Here is a 21547-nt window from a genome sequence, read left to right on the forward strand (position 1 = left end):
GTGATAACGGGATAACATGCTATACTTACAAGATAACGTGCTATACTTACGTGATAACATGTTATACTTACAGGATAACGTGATATGCATACTAGATAATATGCTATACTTTTTTTTTGGTGAATGAAAGTTTAGTACACCTCAAGATACTCAGATTAGCACAACGTATCTGAGTAACAAACAAAAAGAAACCTAATGACCCCCCTTAACAGAGATTAGAATGAAAACTTCCACCTTGAGGGCTATTGAGAACAATATACAATATCTCCATTTTAATTTTTTTTGATCACGGTATCCGCACCTTTGCTTTTCTCTTGAAACAATCTTCTATTCCTTTCTCTCCATAAAATGTATACTATAGTGACCATGGCCATATTCTTAAGTTTTTGAGTTAAACCCTTACCTCTCAGACAGGTAGAGAATCAATGCACACATTGGTTCCAATTACAAGATTTCCATCTACTTCGGAGCCAATCCAACACACCATTCCATACATCACACATTGGTTCCAATTACAAGATTTCCATCTACTTCGGAGCCAATCCAACACACCATTCCATACATGGCATGAAAAAGGACAATCTACAAGATTTCCATCTACTTCGGAGCCAATCCAACACACCATTCCATACATGGCATGAAAAAGGACAATCAAAAAACAAGTGATCCCTGGATTCCACCGAAGCAGAGCACAAGCAACAGGAGTTAGAGTTTGTGATCCCCCACTTCAAAATTCTGTCCTGTGTCAACAATCTATCCTGAATTGCTAGCTAGCATATGAAAGAGTGATTAGGGATATTTAGTCTCTCCCAGATAAGCTTCGACCATGTTACATTACTTGCACTTGGATGCAAGCACTTATATAGGGCAGAGAGTTTTATTTTTCCATCCATATTGCAGAAACATATCATATTCTTCAGATTTTCCACCCCACCAAAGAAAGAAATATCTTTGTCTCTTGACTTAAGCAATTGTCTCCACATCCATGAGTCTCCACTTCTTATATTCACATGCCAAATATCATTATTTTTCAAATATGTACCATGGATCCACTTAATCCATAACAACTCCTTGTTTATATGAATATGCCATATACACCTCAAAGCAGATGCATAATTCCAAAAAGGAGTAGAGAACAACCCCAATCCTCCCTGTTCCTTCCTTAAACATATTTTCTCCCATGACACAAGAGGAGTTCTAAAAATTTGAGTTGATTTACCCCATAAAAACCCCCTGCACAATGCATCAACCTTCTGCAGAACCTTAACTGGGAGGACAAAATTGGAGGTCCAGAAAGTTTGAATACCCAGTATCACACTTTTGATCACTTGTAATCTACCTGCATATGAGAGGGTTTTATGCTTCTGCCATGTATTGAATTGGTCTTCAATCTTTGTAAATAAAAGATTACAATCCAGGTAAGACAATCTCTTGGTTACTAGGGGAACACCCAAATATTTGAAAGGCAGTTCACCCAATTTGAACCCCAACAGGTTAATGATAGAAGACTTTTTTAAATCATCTACACCCCCTAAGATAATAGAACATTTATCAGGGTTGGCTTCAAGACCTGAAGTATTGCCAAACTCTTGAACACATTGGTGAAGTTTCTGTATTGAGTAATGGTCAGCTTTAGAAAATAAAAGGAGATCATCCGCAAAGACCAAGTGTGAAATTTTGAGCTTCTTACATTTAGGGTGGAATTTGAACATCCTGTCATGATATAGAAGATCTAACTTCCTTGAGAGATACTCCATTCCTAGGATGAAGAGATAAGGGGAGAGAGGGTCACCTTGCCTTAAGCCACGTTCACCTTTAAAATAGACATGGAGGGATCTATTAAGAGAGATTGAATAGCTTGGTGAAGTGATACATGCCATAATCCATTTGATCATAGAGGCTGGAAAACCCAGTCCTTGAAGCAAGTTTGAAATGAACCTCCAGCTTATGGTATCAAATGCCTTCCTGATATCAATACTGACCATAGCTCTTGGAGAAATATTTTTCCTGCTATAATTCTTGATCAACTCATGAGCAAGTATAATATTGCTTGAAATTTGCCTCTCTTTGACAAAAGCACTTTGTGCTTCATTTACAAGGCATCCCATCACTGTTTTCAATCTATTAGCTAGCACTTTTGAGATGAATTTATAAATGCAAATACAACATGATATTGGTCTAAAGTCAAATGGTGACTTTGGACACTTTATTTTTGGAATAAGGGTGATGGAAGTAGAGTTCACCATACCAAGCAATTTGCCACTCCTGAAAAATTCATGTACAACTTGAGTGATTTCCTCTCCAATAGTTAGCCAAGAAGATTTGAAGAATGACATACTATATCCATCAGGTCCAGGGGCTTTACTTTTAGATATAGAGAACACTGTTGATTTTATTTCATTATTTGTAACTGGAGCACCAAGGGCAGTAGCCTGAAAAGATGACAAGCAAGGACCTGACTTTATGATACTCATATCAAGAGGAATTGTGTTCATAGCTGTCCCCATAAGCTTTTTGTAGAATGTAACAAATTCATTCACAATTCCCTCAGCCTCAGTGATTTTCTCTCCCAGACTATTATACAGAACAACCACCCTGTTATTATGCTTTCTGGATTTTGCAATATTGTGAAAAAGACTTGTGCACCTATCACCTTGAAGATTCCATTTAATCCTGGCCTTTTGTTGATAAAAGGACATTTCGCAATCAAGGAGATTATTATATTTTAATAAGAGTTCTTTCTCCTGTGATATAAGCATAGGGTGGAAAGGCTGAGTTTGCAGTTCCCTTTGAGTGTCCTCCAAATCAATTCTAGCTCTTTGCACTTGCTCACTTATATTATAGAAGTGTTTCTTGTTTAAAGTTTTAAGAGCCCCTTTCAGCAGTTTGAGCTTTTTGCACACTGAAAACATTTTGCACCCTTGAATAGATTCTTTCCAGACTTCAGAGACTGTGGATACATAGCTAGGATGGGTTGTCCACATTTTGAAGAATTTGAAGAGCTTTTTCCCTTGAATATATTCTTCGTAGATTGCAATTTGAGCAGGTGAGTGGTCTGAGAAACTGGGAAGGAGAAATTCAACATGACTGGCATTGTAAGTATTTATCCATGCATCATTAACCAGTGCTCTGTCAAGCCTATACCAGACTCTAGAATCAGCTTCTTTCTTATTGTTCCAAGTATAAAAACATCCAAGAGTTTTCAGGTGAGAAAGCAAACAATTCTCAATGAAGTCCTTGAAGTCCTTAGTATCAGCCTCAGACAGGATTGAACCCCCTAACTTCTCCTCATTATTTAACATAACATTAAAGTCTCCACAAAGTAACCAAGGATGATTACCAATACTCTGCTTAACTTGAGTGAGATCCAACCAAAGATCTTTCCTAGCTTCAATCTGATTGAAACCATAAACTGAAGTAATGATACAGCTAACTTTCCCATCAATTGATTTAACTATACATGTAATGTGCTGATAAGAAGACCTTAAGGGTTGAACCTCCAAAACATCAGGGTCCCATATTCTAATAATTCTTACTTTGCCAGAACTCCTGACATTTGATATCCAGTTCCAACTATTAGCAATTTTCTTAGCTATTGCTGGAATCATAATATCTTTAATTTTAGTCTCAATCAGAGTAATAAAAGAGGAATTATATTGATATAGGTGATGCTTGACCAAATGCTTCTTAGAGGATTTATTTAATCCTCTAACATTCCAGAAAGTTAGGTTCATTTGGTTTGATCTCCTCTATCCAAAGTAGAAGGATCAGTATTTTCTAAGAAACCCAAAGGGAAAAAAGAATTTGCTGAAGAAATATTCCCTTGAACCAATTTCCCACTATTGCCAAAAGCACCTGCACTCCGAGACCTATGCGTAAATCTGACACCAGATCCAGGCATTGAGACTGTAGAATTACGGACGTACACAACATGCATAGGCTCCAGGCTGTGAACAACATGCTCAGATTCCAGACAAGAGCTAGGGACCTCATTTATTTTTAGTTGCCCAGAATCCCCAGATCCATGCATTGAGACTGCTGAATTTTGAGCGTGCACAATATGCACAGGCTCCAAGCTGTGAACAACATGCTCAGATTCCAGACAGGAGCTAGGGACCTCCTTTGTTTTTAGTTGCCCAGAATTACAATAAGGCTGATAAGAAGACCTCTTACTAAAATCAGATATAACATCTTTCCCAACAGCATAATTGGCATGCACAGGAACCTGATAACCAGGCAGGGTCTCTTTTACAGATACAAGGGAAGGGCCATTATTCCCTTGTACTAACTTTCCAGATTTGTCTGAAACCCCCGCACCCCCAGATTTATGCATACCAGATCCAGATATAGGACCTTTAGAGGTTTGGACGTGCACAACATGCACAGGCTCTATAACAGGATGTTGAGGTGAATCAACAACAGTACACCCCATTCTATTAAGCACTTGTGAGCCACCAAGAGTAGAAATTTTATTCCCATCATTATCTGCCATTTTTACATTCTGCTTAGGTACCCATTTCTGAACCTTAGTTTGCCTCTTACAAAAATTAGTATCATGCCCAACTAATTTACAAAAATCACACCATCTTGGCTTGAGCTCATAATTCACCTTCTGATTAAAAGATGCACCATGCGGTCCCTGAATGGTAATATAATCAGGAAGGGATGTTGGTAAAGTTACTTCAACCAGAACCCTAGCATATGAAAGTCTCTGTCTACTGGCAGTGAGCTTATCAGTGGTTATAGGCTTTCCAATAGCACTCACATTCTTACTAATACACCTTGCATTCCACAAGTTTAATTTCAAACATGGCAATTGAATCCACATTGGGTATATGCATTCTTTAATATTATCAATCTCTTCATTTGTTGCCCATGCCTTCAAAAGTAAAGGCCTAGAACCAAAAAACCAAGGACCCCTTTCAAGAATATCACCCATTTCCTCTTTACTTTTAAATTTGAATAAGAAGATTCCAGGTTTAAGAAGACAAACTTCTGGATTAGCAATAGGAGCCCACACCTTTTGTACAAAAATCTTCCATCGCTCTAAATTTTACATTCAGACCAATGACCTACCCAATCAATGAAAATTTCCATATAGACATCCCCTCATTCCATTCATCTTCCTCAAAAGAGACAACATCTTTAGAAGAAGGTGGTAAAAAATTCAAATCAAATCTGTTCCCTGGTAATCTATTGTCCGCAAACATACTGACCCAGCTTTTCTTAACAGAATTATCAGGAGGAGGTTTATCTACCAAGAGATTTAGCTGAGGAAAATCAGAGGGTTCAAAATTTGATGTACCAGGATTCTTAATTGAAAATTTACCAGAAGATTTACTAATAGCATCAGAATTTGAAATTGAGACAGGATCAGTAGCCAAATTTCCAATATTCGACTTCAATGCAACAGTATTCTGATCAAGATTTGAAAACAGAACTGAATTAGGCCTTTCCCTAGATAAACCCTCTTCAATTCCCCGAGAAAGAGAAAATTCCAGATTATTTCCTTGTTCAACTTCATCCGCCCAAGATCTAGAATTAGAACAACCATCAACCGAGTTGAGGATCTTACCAGAGATCGACAATTTGTCAAGATTCTGAGATTGAACTCCTACAAGCCTAGGAGTAGCGTGAGGAAAACAAGAATCATCAGAAAAGACCTTAGATCGAAGAATTTCCATCATCGGAACCTTTTTCTTCTCACCCTTCGGCCCCGTTGACCCCATCTCAATGCAAGAATCATCATCATCTTCAACAAAAGACACATCAGATTGATCCTCTAAAGCAGATGAACTTGGATTTGAAGACCTTAATCCAATTTTAAGAATTTTTTTTCCCATTTTTGTTCTTTTTTTTAGCCATCAGTGGTCTTAGCGGGGGCGCAAGATAGCAGCGAAGAATCACCCTCTAACTTACGCCAATAACCGCTCCTTTAATCGGTTTCAAGCTTCAACTCAGCTTACCGTTAATAATATGCTATACTTACTGGATAATGTGTTATACTTTCAGGATAACGTGCTATACATACTGGATAACGTGCTATACTTACAGGATAACGTGCTATACTTACTGCATAAGTGCTATACTTATAGGATAACGTGCTATACTTTTGGACAACGTGCTATACTTACTGGATAATGTGCTATACTTATAAGATAACGTGCTATACTTATAAGATACGTGCTATACTTATAGGATAACGTGTTATACTTACAGGATAATGTCATATACTTACAGGTTTCATGCTATAACCTGAAATATAACTTACAAACCTTTGAAATTTCAGCTTACAAGACAAAAACGTTGGAACTAAAATATATTTCCAAACATATATTTATACAAAATAAAAAAAATGTTGCTCCATTGAGGGAGAAGAAACTGGATGCATCAGCACTGAGACAATACTTTACATAACCAATTCCAACAGTTGTCCCAAAGGTTTCATACCGAGACAATACTTTAGAAATCAATTTCCAAACATATATTTATACATACAAAAATATTGTATATCATATTTGACATCTAGCATCTAGGGAATTGGTCTTGAGGATCACGTTGATATCCTAAAATCAAAATATAAGCGGATCAAAAGAACAATAGACTGGATATAAGCGGTTCAATGAACATTATACTTATGAGATAGAATTCGCAACATTGGATGGAATTTGCCATAAAGTCATGAGATAGAATTTTCTGCAACCATAAAACATAAGGCAACTTTAGTTGTCTATCAATATTATACATAATTTCTTTATTAAAACAAATTTCAAAGGCTAAAAACAAAATGGATGTTTTGAGTATTTGTTGTTATTTTCGATATAAAAAAAATGCAATTGAGGGTGTCAAATAATTCTCAGCAATTGAAGTATTCCCTTTTCGGATAAGCATTGTATTCATAACTGACCCAAATACTTATTTATTGTCCTTATAATCATCAATTTCATAGCCAAATATTTTATTAATTGATTTCTGTGAAGGAGCAGCGGCTGATGACTGGGACGGGCGTTGGAGCAACGGCGAGATCGACGACATTACGAGGTCGACGACAACAACGACGTCGACGACTGGGACGGGAGAGATCTGTTTAGACGGCAACGATGACTAGGACAGGAGACAACAATTTGTGGTCGACGACAGCAGTAGTTCGTGGTTGACGGCAGTTCGTGGTCAACACGGCGGCGATGGGCGGCGGGCAACACGGCGGCGGTGGGCGACAAGCGACACGGCGGCAGTTCGTGGTTATTTTTTTAATTTAGGGGGCAACACGGCGGCGGTGGGCGACAAGCGACACGGCGGCAGTTCGTGGTTATTTTTTTAATTTAGGGCTGAGAGAGAAATGGGAAAATGATGAGAGAGAAACTGATATATATTTGGCAATGAAAGAGGTATTTTGGGGTTTTTACCTTAATTCTGTATAAGTACAAGTGCTGAAAGTATTATATTTTAGAGATTATGTTTAAAGACAAATACAAAAAGTGTATTGGGCTTAAAGATACAACTAATAATGTTTGGGTTTAAAGATAAAGTTGAGTAAACAAATGGGCATAAAAACAAAAACCCCTAAACCAAATCTTGATTAATTAACATTTGAGGTGATGACCTTTTGGACTAAAGCCACCACATCTCAGAAACCCTTGTTCTTTTTGTATAGTAAGGGTGATGACTCATGAAGAACTTAAATACAATCTTTAAACATTTGTATAAATAACATAATAGTACTATGCAACAATCATTCTTCTGTAAGCCTTTCAGTCATTGGTTTGAGTACTATGGACCCGTTCCGTTATATCGATCCATGCGACACATGGCTAATGCGGTCGGATGCGGATGATGCTAAGCTCCACAAATCACCATCACCGCCGTCGTTACTTTTATTGTTATTGTTATTGTTATTGTTGTAAATGAAGTTCGGATTATCAAAGCAAGAGAGTTGCTTTAGTGAATCCGTTGACTGGCCGTTGAGTTGCCAGGCGACGAGTCCATCCAGGGCAGCCCACTCAGTGAGCCCTGTCTCGGAAAGGCAAGAATGCTCGAAACTTGGTGAGATTTCATCGGCCAAGGTCGTTGAAATTGTTGGGCTCTCGAGTGCAGGCAGCTTCAAGAACATCTCGTTAAGGTTAGAGCTCGTGATGGTATCGAGCGGGCGAAGATACCTGAGGTGATTGTTGGTGGTGGTGATAAAGGATTCTTTTTCTTGCTTGCAAGATCTACTCATCGCTTGAAGGATTTGGTCTAGTGTGCCGTCGCTGCTTGAATGAAGAAGAAGGTGAGTCTTGGCATCTGTGACAATTGAGGACGAGTTGTTTGAGCTGTCCATGGCCTTGTGGAGGTTCTTCTTTTTGAAAACTCGGCATACAACCCATCCTTCTTCTTGATTGCTTGTTTCCCCTATCAAGGCAGACACCTGCACAGGCAGATGAAAAATTACAAAATGACTATATACGATACATCGTATTAATAAAAAAATAAAGCAATTAATTAGTTTAAGCTTTTGGGTTCATTATTACTCTATTTAATTTTATGCAGGGTCATTTAATTTTCGAAACAAATTAAATATAAAAAGTAACTGAAATACCAACTTAAAACGTCATATCTAAGAATTAATTAAAAACTTAGTTTAGCGTACTATCAAGTCAAAATTCTGTGCCATCGTCATGGGTTGCGAGTTTTGATTCCCTGAAAGAGACTTTAATATGGTACTATGTCGTCGATGTTCAAGCCTCAAAAGCCTCATGTTTAAAATTATAATTTGAAAATAGAAATCATCACAATGCTATTGAAGTTTTCGGCCCATGAAAAGTTACGATCTCCATTATCAAAAAAAAAAAAAAAAAAAAAAAAAAAAAAAAAAAACTAATGAAGGTGTACGTATCACTACATAAATCACAAGTGGTGTGGTGAGTATGTCATTTAGCAGATGACTGTCATTTTTGTTCATTAAATTTCCAGTGAAAATGTATAAACTAAAAAATAAATAAATAAAAAGAAAGATTGTGACACCATACGTACGTTTGAGAAAGAGTGAGAGTCAGAGTGCTCGTCAAGCCTATACTCATGCATGATCCAATCCGACTTCTGCCCATGAGGAGCCCTTCCTTTATAGAAAACAAGTGTCTTACGCATGCCGATCCTCCTGCAACTGGTGTATATCACCTTATCACGCCCTGTAGCCTTCCAGAATCCCGCTGCGGTCGCACGGTTCGTCCTTGTGCCCGTGGGATACTTCTTGTCCTTATGACTGAAGAAGTACCAATCATTTTGCGGGGTCGATCCGATCCTACACTTCTCTGAATTTGGGATATAGCATAAATCAATACCGCTACTATAAAGGAAGTGCATATCTTTGGCTAAAAAAAAAAAGAAGAAGAAGTGGTTTGGGAAAAAGATTAGCAGCGAGAGGAAAAGCTGCTGCATAAAATGAGTACATAAAGACGGCAATAGTCGATCGAGAGCTATTGCACACGTACAGCTGGTCTTGTGAAATAAGTTCACAAAGTTAGATGATGCTATATATGATTACCTTGGATATCCCATGGTTCGAGCTTATTGAGATCGACATCCCGAATGACGTCGAGATCAATTTTTTCACAAGCGACCTTCTTGCGAAGGTAATAGTTCAATAGCTCTTCCTCCGTCGGATGAAAGCGGAAGCCTGGAGGCACACTGGACCGCCCGTTAACCGCGATGCTCATGATCTTATTGATAAAGAATTAAGAAGAAGAATTAATGATAGATATATATTTTTAAATCAGGTGGAATTTATTTGTTTGTTAGATGAAAAGGTGTAACGATGAATTAATGTGAGGGGGATTGTGAGGTATTTATATTGAGGTTAAACGAGAACAAGGGAGAAAAGAGAAATGTCATCATTCACATGTTCTTGGTGTACTTGGACAAAGTGGGGTTAGTTTTACTGTAATAGAGAGGAGCCACCCACCAAATAATTTTAGATAGAGAGAGAGAAGGAAAGAATTAAACAGATCGCTTGGTGGTCCCCACGGGAGGAGAGAGTGTTGGCTAGATGGACAAGGAGGAGAGAGAAAAAGTGGAGAGACATCTAAAACCATGACACTCGACCTTAAAAATCTCCATGGAAAGCCACAGCTGAAACAACTTGGAATCTCTCTCTCATCACTGAGACATGAAAATCTCTCTCTCTCTCTCTCTCTCTCTCTCTCACACACACTCTCTCTCTCTCTCTCCCCTTTGTCTTTGACATTCCGCATCCCAAACAAAGGATATTCCTTTCTTCATAAGCTTAGAGAAAGGTTGGCAACGTCCTGACAGATTTGATATAAATCTTCGGATGTAGGCCAGTCTGCCCTGCAAACCTCTGAGTTCTTTGAGATTCTTCGGAGGTGGCATGTCTTGGATGGCACGCACTTTTTCCGGGTCAAGAGAGATTCCTTCCCCTTTGCGTAACCACCGCCACAACAACTACTACAGCTACAGCAAGATTGACAATAGAAACGACGAAACAAAGAGAGAGGAGAGAGATTCTAGAAAGGTAGGGATTGATGAATTGGGGGGTTCGGAGGCAGAGAGCTATCAGAGGCCCCACCACCCCAGGAAATTTGCTGCTGGGCCACATCACAAGTTTAACAGATTTTTTTTAATTCATTATTTCCCTATTCATTATTAAAGATGTTATTTACCTCATGCTCAATAATGAATTGTCGCATAATGTGTATCTCGGACGATGATTTCATCATTCTCAAACCGAGCAGAGCCCGCTGGACTTTTTTGCTCTCAATTTAATACATCGAGTCATAGTTTACCAAACATGTAACTTGCTTGCTAGAGAATTCTGTTGTTTACCTCTTTAGTTTTTATGAAATTTTTGTTTTTAATTAGAAATAGATTGTAAAGTGTCTGTGTAGTTTTGCCAAAGTATTATATTGAGATAATAGCAAAATGTGGTTCTCTCGAGAGCAAGAGTCCTAATTAATGCATGTTAATGCTCAGCCATGATTAGGTTAGTCTCTATGTTAATTCACACATTCATTTTGATAGTAAGTAGTAACAATGAACTAAGGATTCTTACCAAGAATGATATGGATATAAACTAATGGTTGTTTCACTTCAGCCAAAGAATGATATGAATATAAACTAATAAGTTGAAAGTAAATACTTGCACGGCTCATGAGATTGTGAGGAGCTATGGCAGGAAGCACAATTCACCCAGGATCATGATGAGTATAGATATCAAGAAGGCTTTCGATACTATAAGTTGGAATTTTCTTAGAGATATGCTTACTGGTCTGGGGTTCCCTGATATCTTTACAAACTGGATCATGGTGTGCATTACATCCCCAAAATACTCTGTTTCTTTAAATGGCACACTACATGGTTATTTCAAAGGAGAAAGGGGTTTGAGACAAGGTGATCCTATCTCTCCCTATTTGTTTACTCTGGGTATGAAGTTCCTGTCAAGAAAATTAGACATGCTTAAAGAGGACAGATCTTTTAAATTTCATCCTAGGTGTGGTGAGTTAAAAATCACTCATCTAATATTTGCAGATGATCTCCTCCTCTTTTCTAAGGGTGACATTCATTCTGTTAAACTTCTTTTCAACTGCTTCAAGGAGTTTAGTGAGGTATCAGGTCTGGTTGCAAATCCAGAAAAATGTAAGATCTTTTACAGTGGTGTTGATGAACATACCAAAAGCTTGATTAGTAATCTCCTGAACTTCACAGAGGGTGCACTGCCCATCAAATACTTGGGGGTTCCTTTGATATCCAAACGATTATCATATACTGATTGTTCTCCTCTTTTAAACAAAATCTCATATCAATTACAAGCTTGTCTGAAAAATAGAGCTCTGTCTTTTGCTGGCAGATTACAAATTATTAAGAGTACTATACTTGGCATCCAGATATATTGGACTTCAAATTATATTCTTCCCGTCAGAGTATTGCAGAAGATTGATCAAATGTGCAGGAACTTTCTATGGGGCAAAACAGATCAAAAACATAAAATTCCTCTAGTTTCTTGGGATAAAGCCTGTTTGAGTAAAAGGCATGGGGGTCCTGGCATCTACTCAGCAACAATTTGGAATATGGCAACTATGTTGAGGTTAATGTGGCATATCCATGTTAATAAAGAGAGTCTATGGATCAAATGGATACACAGTGCGTACTTAAGAAATGATGATATATGGCATGTTCAGGCTAAAAACTGGGACTCATGGATGTGGAAGAAAATTTTGAAAATCAGAGACAAAGCTGTTAGCTTTTGTGGAGGTCTAAATAACTTGTTGCTGCTCATTCAATCTTGCTCTGAAAATTCTAGAATCCAGATTTCAGCATTGTACAATGCTCTCTCCCCTAATTCTTCAGTTGTGCCATGGCATAGAACAGTTTGGGAGACTACAAACTTCTCCAGTCACTCTTTTATCTGTTGGTTAGCAATCCAAGATAGGTTGCTTACTATCGACAGACTGATTAAGAGGGGATTAATGAACACTAACAATTGTTGTCTGTGTACTGGTTCTGAAAACAGAAACCATCTTTTCTTTGAGTGCTGCTATTCAAGAGAAGTGTGGCTAAAAATTATGGATTGGCTCAGTTTCAAATGGCAGTCCTGCGATTGGAATCAGATTGTGATTTGGTACTGTGATAGACTGAAGGGGAATGGTTTCAAGCAAAGGATTAAAAGGATGGCTCTAACTACAGCAGTTTATAGTATATGGAGAGAAAGGAATTTCAGGATTTTCAGGCAGAAAGCAAGGCCAGCTGATCAGCTTTTTAAAGATATCAAATTCAACATTTATTCTTTTGTTCTCAATGGCTCTTTTAAGGTAGAAGACAGAGAATGGATCATTTCACTATGACAGTCATTGAAGAGAGCAATTAGCAGGTTCTAAGCTGCTGTTAGTTGCTGTTGAGGAGAGCAGGTTTTACTCAGTTGCTGTTAGTTGCTGAGTTTTTGATTGAGTTCTATTTTCTTTGAACTCTTAATGTCAGTTTTGATATCTCATACATATGATGAGACTCTTGATGTACATTCATTTTTTACATTTGGTGATGAATAAAATCTTTCATTTACCAAAAAAAAATACTTGCAAGGAGAGGATTAGTCTGATGCACCTCAAATAACCTTAATTTTTTCCAGGTTGGGTAGCATTTTGGCTTTTACATAATGATATAATATATTGTAAAATAAGTATGCTCAACTGTTGAAGCAGTTTTTGAATCACTAGACCGGGTATCTTTGCAGAGACGTGATATTCAACGTGCATGTTAATGGGATACAATTTTGACATTTGCAGATTTGTCCTTATAGACAGATATTTGTAATGGCTTGCATCTGGGAAGATACTGGTTGAGGAGAGTCTGCCAGTGCTGTTTCGCACAATTCAGCAAAGGTGAATAACGACATCATTTTATGAACTGATATAGTGTCTGGTATGGTCTGGAATACTTCAAAAATTTCAAAGCATCGAGAACGACAGTGAAAGTAGACAATTTTTAATTGGAAAGGGTATGCACTTTTAATCTTAAGTATAAAATTACTTTGGCATTTATACTGTCCTCATAGGGGTATGCACTTTTTATCTTAAGTATGAAATTACTTTGGCATTTATACTGCCCTCATAGGCCACACAAGAATCGTGCTCTATACTTATGCGTGAAGATGTAAAAGAACTCAAAACTTTAAGATTGCTGTATTTTATTCATTCAGATTGAGATTTATCTTTTATCATTCATTAAAACACATTGAAACTTTTCTTTTGAGATAAAGCATAATCCAAAATGCCAAATGCATGTTGTAAGCAGTATATTTTCCCCATGTTTGTTAGATTTTGTGTTGAAATTGGACCCCTTTTTTTTGGTTAGGGCTCATGGTGGAGCTTCTGGCGTGTATTCTGTTGCTACCAATTCTTCTACTGGGGACAGAGTTGTCAGGTGCACAAATTGATTTATTCCCTTATTGTATTTTAGGTGTGGGTAGGGAATTATTTATGTGACTTCTTTGAGAAAAATTTGTGCACCTGCTTAAGTATTTCCCTTATTGTTGAACATTAATTAGTTTTTTTTATTCATTCAAGATTTGACCTTTGCTGCTCTGGATGTATTTCGCAGTACTTCTGGTTATGTTCAACAGAGCAGCTCTGTCTTCATACAGTTTTTCCCTTGTGCTAATGTTATTACTCTCTTACAGGTATGCTATTTTCTCTCTATGATGCCTGCTTTGTCTGATACATGCTATTAATGTATCTTATTTTTGTTCAGTTATTTCCAACTTTTGAAATAATTGTTTTTCTCATGAGATGTAGACTGCAATATTTAAGCACTTCTTGATTCTTATATAACTTCTATTTTAGATGAAACCATAAAATATACTATTGACTTCTTAATTTTAATAATTTATTGATTTTAAGCCTTTTATTTCTGGATATACAATTCTCGAAAGATAAGAGGAGGATTTCGAGATAATTGAATTCAGAGTTTTTACTTCTTGAAGAGAAAGGGAGTACACTTGCTAACTTTCATGTTCTCCTATGGTGATATAACACATCTCTCTACCATTATCTTCTCTTAAAGAAAAGGTAGAGAGATCTAAATGAAGAGGGTGAGTAACGTGAGTTTGCCTTTGTCATGGTCAGCTAGGTTGTGGCCTCCTACGCACTAGATACTTCATATAGTTTCACCTACTAGAATTTGTGTGATCTATCTTACCCTTTGAAGGAAATATGTTTTTAATGTTTGACAAAGAGGTTTTCATCTCAGTTTTTGGTATAACTATAAAGTATTTATCGAATCAAACTTGATCAAATATTTGGACAAATAATAACCAAACTGTTCATTAATCATGCCATTGATTATTCTAAATTTATGTAGATGTGAAAGTAAACTGTTTTATGTTTACTGAATTGAGTCACATGATCAAACATGGATATGACTATCATCATAGTTCCAGGCTTTTTCCATTGAAACGGGCAAGAAAGAATAACCTTTTTTATGTCAGGTAAGTTTTGGCTGATGGAAGTTTTTGTGAAAGCATCTTTACATGAGAATTTGTCTCCTTTTTTTGCTTTGATCCACCCTGATTTTTCTGTATAAGTTTGGTGGTAGAAGTTCCAATGTGACTGGCACCTGAAACATTGACGTGTTTTTGTCATGTTTATGCAGGCATTTCACATTTCGAAACGGTCATCCAGCAGCTGAAAGCTCAAGCAGAGGAGGAATCCAGACAGGAGGATGCAAATGACAAACCTACAAGTATATCATAGGAGACTGCTAATGCAAATTAGGTCCCTTATCGTACTCTTTCAATCAAACTCGAACTCTTATGTTTTTCATCAAGGAATGTTCCATGAGCTTGAAATAAGACAAGGGTAAATTAACAAACTCGAACTCTTATATTTTCATCAAGGAATGTTCCATGAGCATGAAATAATACAAGGGTAATTTAACAACCTTATAAGTTGCTTAATATTTATTTTTACTTATTTTATTTTTTTTTATAGATGTTTTCTTTTTGTTGAAAGCTATGATCAATTATGATTTTATATCATTTTTTTGGTACATATTTAAAAAAAAAAGAGAAACTTGCTTATTCTTAAAAAAATTAAGTCTAATAATTAACAAATTAGTGTATGTAAGCATATAATTTCCTTGATGCATTTACTTATTTTAGCAGTTTTGAAGTTCTTACTTTTGTGATTTAGATTTTCTTAGACATTTGAATTTTAGGTTATTTACCAAAAAAAAACCTTTGGTCCAGTAATGTTTTTTTATCAATTTATAGATTTTATTATTTAGGTTTTTCTTATTTTTGGTCACATAATTCAAAAATAAATTGTCAATGCGCACATGAAACTTTAGAATTAATCACTTTGCTATTACACAAAACACAATTAAAGTAATTTGATTTTGTCCATCTTTTTCTACCGCAACAGATTAACATTATCCAAAAAATATATGAATTCCTTAAATGTGGACATTAAGCTTTTCTAAATATATTTATCAATAAATTTTTTGATTATCTATTGACAAGTTTAAATGTGTTGATGTTTGCGTCGAAAATTGTTGTATTCATTGCTGTATTCATTACAACTTTAGTCGTTACAGTGAAATAAAAAAAGATTGTCTTTTTTATAAGACCTTTACACAATGAAAACAAAAGGTTACAACTTTCGTCAAAACAAACGCAGAGATCGTTTATCGGTCTTCTGCTTGTGTGGGTCTTTTGCCTGTGACGGGGACGTCAATATCCGTGGACCACCTGGCACTCAGATCTGTTTCGAAAAATATCGGACAGAGCTTTGTTGATCCGCGTGAGATCTAGAAGCCTGAAGCGTCTATCTCGGCTAAAACGAGATATCTGCTCTTCTTAGTGATTACCGGCGAAGGGTAATACTAAGGAAAGGGAGAACGGGTGATGAAGACTCTGATGAAGACCTCTCCTCTGTAGAAGCGCTCGACCACTCTTCACTGCAGCAGGGCTTCGCCAATCTTCTCCAAAAATTCAGATCTTCCAAAATGAGGCCTTGGGTGGCTATTTATAGGCAATGGGAGCACCTAGGGTGCCTAGACACCCCTGGGGTGTCTAGGCTTTTCCTAGACACCCCCGGGGTGTTTCGACTTCCCGGGACTCCGTTTGAGGTGTATTCGATTGTTTTCCCCGTAAATTCTTCGTCCGAACTCGGATTTGAGTGATTCCAAGTGCGTTGGAAGCTTGACGAAGAGTTCTATCCGCTCTAATAGTTGGATTACATGTAGAATGAATGAGGCTCGAGGGGCGTTGTCCTTTTTGTGAACATCGCCGGGTTCCCGATTGGCCCGGGTCTTCGTTGTTCCGAAATCCTATCAGCTCACGTAGTTCGTCGATTCACTTCAATCGTTCATCGACGTCAATCGAACTCCTGTGGATCGGATAGTGACGTTCATCGTTGCTCTTTAACACTGAACCGTTCGTGGAGACCTATAGGCAATTTTCGATGCCTACAGATACCCCCTCCAAAGCGTTCTGGACTCGTTTCTTTTATAGAAGAGGCTGGAATACTTTGGATGTGATTGGTCTAGCCTTTAGTCGGCGTAAGGACCTGTAGTTAGCTTCAACTCTTGGCTCCTTCGATTTTCGGTCTATTCGATGCTTTGACGAATAGCCGAAGTTCTTTCGGCACTGCGTTTATCGCTTGGCCGCCGTCGGAGTCTCGAGTCTACAGCTGATGAATTGAGTTTGGCTCGTGTCATTGAGTTAACTTTGAACTACCTCCGTCACATTGTGTTGACTTAGGGTTTCGGATCACCATGTGTTGACTTTTTGTCGCAACGCGTTGATCGGCGTTGACCTAGGGTTACGCGTTGACCGGCGTTAACCCTAGGGTTTCGAATCGTCAAACGTTGACTCTGGTCGCAACGCGTTGACTGGCGTTGACCTAGGGTTACGCGTTGACCAGCGTTGACCCTAGGGTTTACGGATCGCCATTAACACAGTTTATACTCGTACGTTTGCTGGAGTATACACAGTTTAAGCTCTTAAGGTATTAGAACACGGCGGTCCCAAGTTTCGGGGTTGCAGGACCAACTGTTAAAGCTGATTCATCTGCATTCGTGGATTTTTTTATCCTGAGTTTGTTGGATGCTCAAGTCACGAGACCAACTAATGGAGCTGGTACGTCAATGACTTGCATTTATAGGATTTTTGGCAAACCCTCAGCCATCAACGGGTTTGATGACAACGGATTTGATTAGCCTTTACCGACTACCGTTTGAGTCGGGCTAGCATGCGGATTGTTCAAGTCCGTTCCGCATGTGACGTTAAGCTAAAAGAGTTAACCCTTTTAGTGCTACGATATTGAATACGTAGACTTCGTCTTTCTTACAGGAATAGACTACCCGGCGACGTGTGTTTGACGTAGACTTGGGATTTTTGGCTAATCCTCAGCCATCAACGGATTTGACGTGCCTTTACCGATTACCGTTTGAGTCGGACTTGCATGCAGATTGTTTAAGTCCGTTCTGCATGTGACGTTGTGCTAAAGGAATGAACTCCCTTAGACTTGATGCTACGACTTCGAATACGTAGACTTTGCCATTGCTACGGGAATAGGCTACCCGGCAACGTGTATTAGACGCTGACTTATCCCTACTTAGGCTTCGGGATAAAATTCCCTAGAATCGAACTCTGGTGTCTTTTTCTTTGGAGAAAGACTAAACCGGCGACGCGTGTTAGGCGTCGGCATATCCTTTCTTAGGATTCAGGATGAAATTCCCCACGCGTGTAAGGCATGGATTTTGGTGTTATTAATAACAACCTGCCACAATGTTGAATATGTGAACGGGTGTTCTTTTTGACGGTTAAGAACTAACCGGCAGCGCGGGTTAAGCGCAGACTCATCCCTGCTTAGGTTTCAGGATAGAATACCCCGGAACCGAACTCTGGTGTCTTTTTCTACGGAAAAAGACTAAACCGGCGGCGCGTGTTAGGCGCAGACTTATTCCTTCTTAGAATTCGGGATAAACTTCCTAGACTGGAATTCTAATGTCTTCTTCAATCGGTGAAAGACTAAACCGGCAACGCGTGTTAGGCGTTGACTTATCCCTACTTAGGATTCGGGATAAAATTCCCTGTACCTGTGAGGCACAGATTTTGAGAGTTAAAAAAGGTGGTGTCTTCTCTTGGGGCAAAGACGAACCCAAAATGGGAGAGGAAGAATTTTATATTCTATCTCCCGACACTGAAGAAGAAGAATTTAAATTCTATCTTCAGCTGGAAAAGAGACTCGATGTGGGATCTCCACCCCCAGAATCCGGAAAGGTGAAACTAAGAGTGGGATCTCCACCCCAGAATCCGGAAAGGTGAAACTAAGAGTGAGATCTCCACTCCAAGAATCGAAAAGATTCAGATAACCCTAACTGTCGGAAGGTTTGATTACCGAACTAAAGATGAATTTCTCGTTTATCGAGAGTGAATTATGGTTTTGACCCTAACTGTAAGAAGGTTTGGCCAAATGGGAGTTTGAGGTGACCCTAACTGTAGGAATGTTTGATCACTTGATTTTAAAGTGGACCTCTCGTTCATTAGAGGAATCGAGAGGAGATTTTGACTGTGGTCTTAACTGTAAGAAGGCTTGACCAATTGGGAGGTTTGAGACGATCCTAACTGTAGGAAGGTTTGATCGCTCGATTTGAAAGTGGACCTCTCGTTCATTGGAGGAATCGAGAGGGGATTTCGATTGTGGTCCTAACTGTAGGAAGGTTTGACCAAGTGGGAGGTTTAAGACGATCCTAACTGTAGGAAGGTTTGATCGCTTGATTTGTGGACCTCTCGTTCATTGGGAGAATCGAGAGGGGATTTTGACTGTGGTCCTAACTGTAAGAAGGTTTGACCAATTGGGAGGTTTGAGACAATCCTAACTGTAGGAAGGTTTGATCGCTCGATTTGTGGACCTCTCGTTCATTGGGGGAATCGAGAGGAGATTTTGGTTGTGGTCCTAACTGTATGAAGGTTTGACCAGATTATATCCGGACTCTAACTATGAAAGTGTTGAGTGCACGAACATAGCGGAAGTTTGAATGGATTGAACTTGATAGAATTTGGTGGTCCCACCGTCAATTAGTCTGATTGGTAGGGGACTTAGTGTTCATCACTTTGTTCATATTGATCGGGTGATCCCTAAGAGTATTAACATTCTTTCGGGAACTTCCCGTTACACGAATTATCCACTCCCAGCTTTCTTGCAAAACTGGGTGTAACGAGGAGTACGTTATCCTCAATCGCATGTTCAGGTTATCCTTGAGAATATATGATTCTCCAGGAACTTCCCGTTACATAAATCGTCCACCCTCAGCTTTCCCTGCGAAACTGGTTCGGACATTATTCTCAGTTACCTGACCGGGTTATCCTTAAGAATATTAGTATAATATTCTCCAGGAACTTCCCGTCAAAAGTGGGAAACAGTTTAGACTCATATACCTATTGGAGTATGAGGAAACAGTTTAACCTCTTGTACCGGTCGGAGGATTGAGAAACAGTTTATACTCGTATACTCTTTGGAGTTTTAGGAAGCAGTAGGGAGCAGTTTAACCTCATGCACCTGTTGGAGGATTGAGAAGCAGTTTATACTCGTGTACTCTTCGGAGTGTTGAGAAGCAGTTTATACTCGTGTACTCTTCGGAGTCTTGAGAAGCAGTTTATACTCGTGTACTCTTCGGAGTGTTGAGAAGCAGTTTATACTCTTATACTTGTCGGAGTCTTGCCGTTCTTATTTGGTTTATCCTAGCGTTATGATGCCGGCTTCAACCAAGGTTTGGATGCTATTCTTTAAAGTAAAGCAAGCCTTGGTGGGATGAAGGATCCTCCTGTGGTACGCATAGTACTTCGGATCTGCAGTGTTGTCAGCTTCCTCCTGATTCGTGATGGGTGGCAGCTTGATCTTGTTGTTTTCAAGAAGGGTCTCGAAGATGGCTGGAACGTCTTCGTCCTTGAACGAGTACTCTTTCTGGGCCTTTTGATCCGAAGTCTTCTGCTGTCTTCGGGACTGGTGTTGTGACGTTTGATTAACGTCAACGACTGTTGTAGGTGCCTTCCCTTCATTAAGGGACACGAGACTTGAACCCAGAGGGTTGACCATCGGTTGGTTTCTTTCGACCCTCCTCCTTCTGAGGAAGCGTTCGGCCTGTTCTCCGCGCACCTTCAGCTCTCTCCAGGTATTGAGCGGCTCTACTCCCATAACGTCCAAGATGTTAATGGACAAATTATTATGACAGGTCTGCAAGAAGAATTCCTCCGTGACGGGATCCTTACAGTTCATTGCCTGATTGCCACCGATTCCGTCTTTTTGTTTCTCATCGAAGAGTGTCCTGACCGACACTTCGGTGTCATCATCGAAGAAATGAGCGAGGAACATGCTTTTCAGGTCCTCCCAGCTGTTGATGCTTCCGGGCTTGAGATGGCGGTACCAATCGAAAGTGGGCCCGCGAAGGGTGCTGACGAATGACCGAACCATCAAAGGCTCGTTGCCAGAGATCACCCCCAAGTGGGACTTGAAATAAATCAGATGCTGAGTGGGGGAACCCTTCCCGCTGAATGGCGTGAAGTTGATCAAGTTGAACTTCGCCGGATACGGGATCGATTCCCATTCTTTCGGGTAAGGACACGGAATGTCGGTCTTCTTCACCTCTCGAGCAGACATCAGGGCGTCAATTTTTCTTTCAAGATCCTTCATCTTTTCGGCCTCATCTATATCCTGTTTTGGACAATTCTCGAGAGGAATAGTACGGCCACCCCCAGTGTTATCATCATTGGTGGGTGCACCCCCAACGTCGTTATTTTTAGTGGGGTCACCCCCAGTATTTTTGGGCGGAGCGTCGGCCATGATGATTTCGTCCACTTCCGGATCGCTATCAACTGCGGCGTTCTGGGTGCGGCGGCTGGATTCAACTAGCTGATTTGACAAAGCTCGGATTTGTTGGTCGTGCATTTGTCTCATCTCCTGCATAGCCATATCCATTTCGATTTTGAAACTTTCTTTCTGCCGAGCCAGGGCATCTTCAAGCATCTTGGTTACTTGTTCTGCACTTATCATGAGTA

At 39.1% G+C, this 21547-nt stretch overlaps 1 protein-coding gene across 1 annotated transcript; it reads right to left on the reverse strand.

The window, feature by feature from the left end:
- Positions 7545-9777, reverse strand: LOC109849149 (NAC domain-containing protein 43-like). The gene is made up of 3 exons (XM_020418962.1): positions 9524-9777; positions 9013-9290; positions 7545-8407 (listed from the first exon to the last, which is right to left on the reverse strand). The coding sequence occupies exons 1-3, from the start codon at positions 9693-9695 to the stop codon at positions 7787-7789; spliced, it is 1071 nt and encodes a 356-aa protein (XP_020274551.1). The 5' UTR covers positions 9696-9777; the 3' UTR covers positions 7545-7786.

This window comes from Asparagus officinalis, chromosome 7, assembly GCF_001876935.1.
Source record: "Asparagus officinalis chromosome 7, Aspof.V1, whole genome shotgun sequence".
NCBI classification, from domain to species: Eukaryota; Viridiplantae; Streptophyta; class Magnoliopsida; order Asparagales; family Asparagaceae; genus Asparagus; species Asparagus officinalis.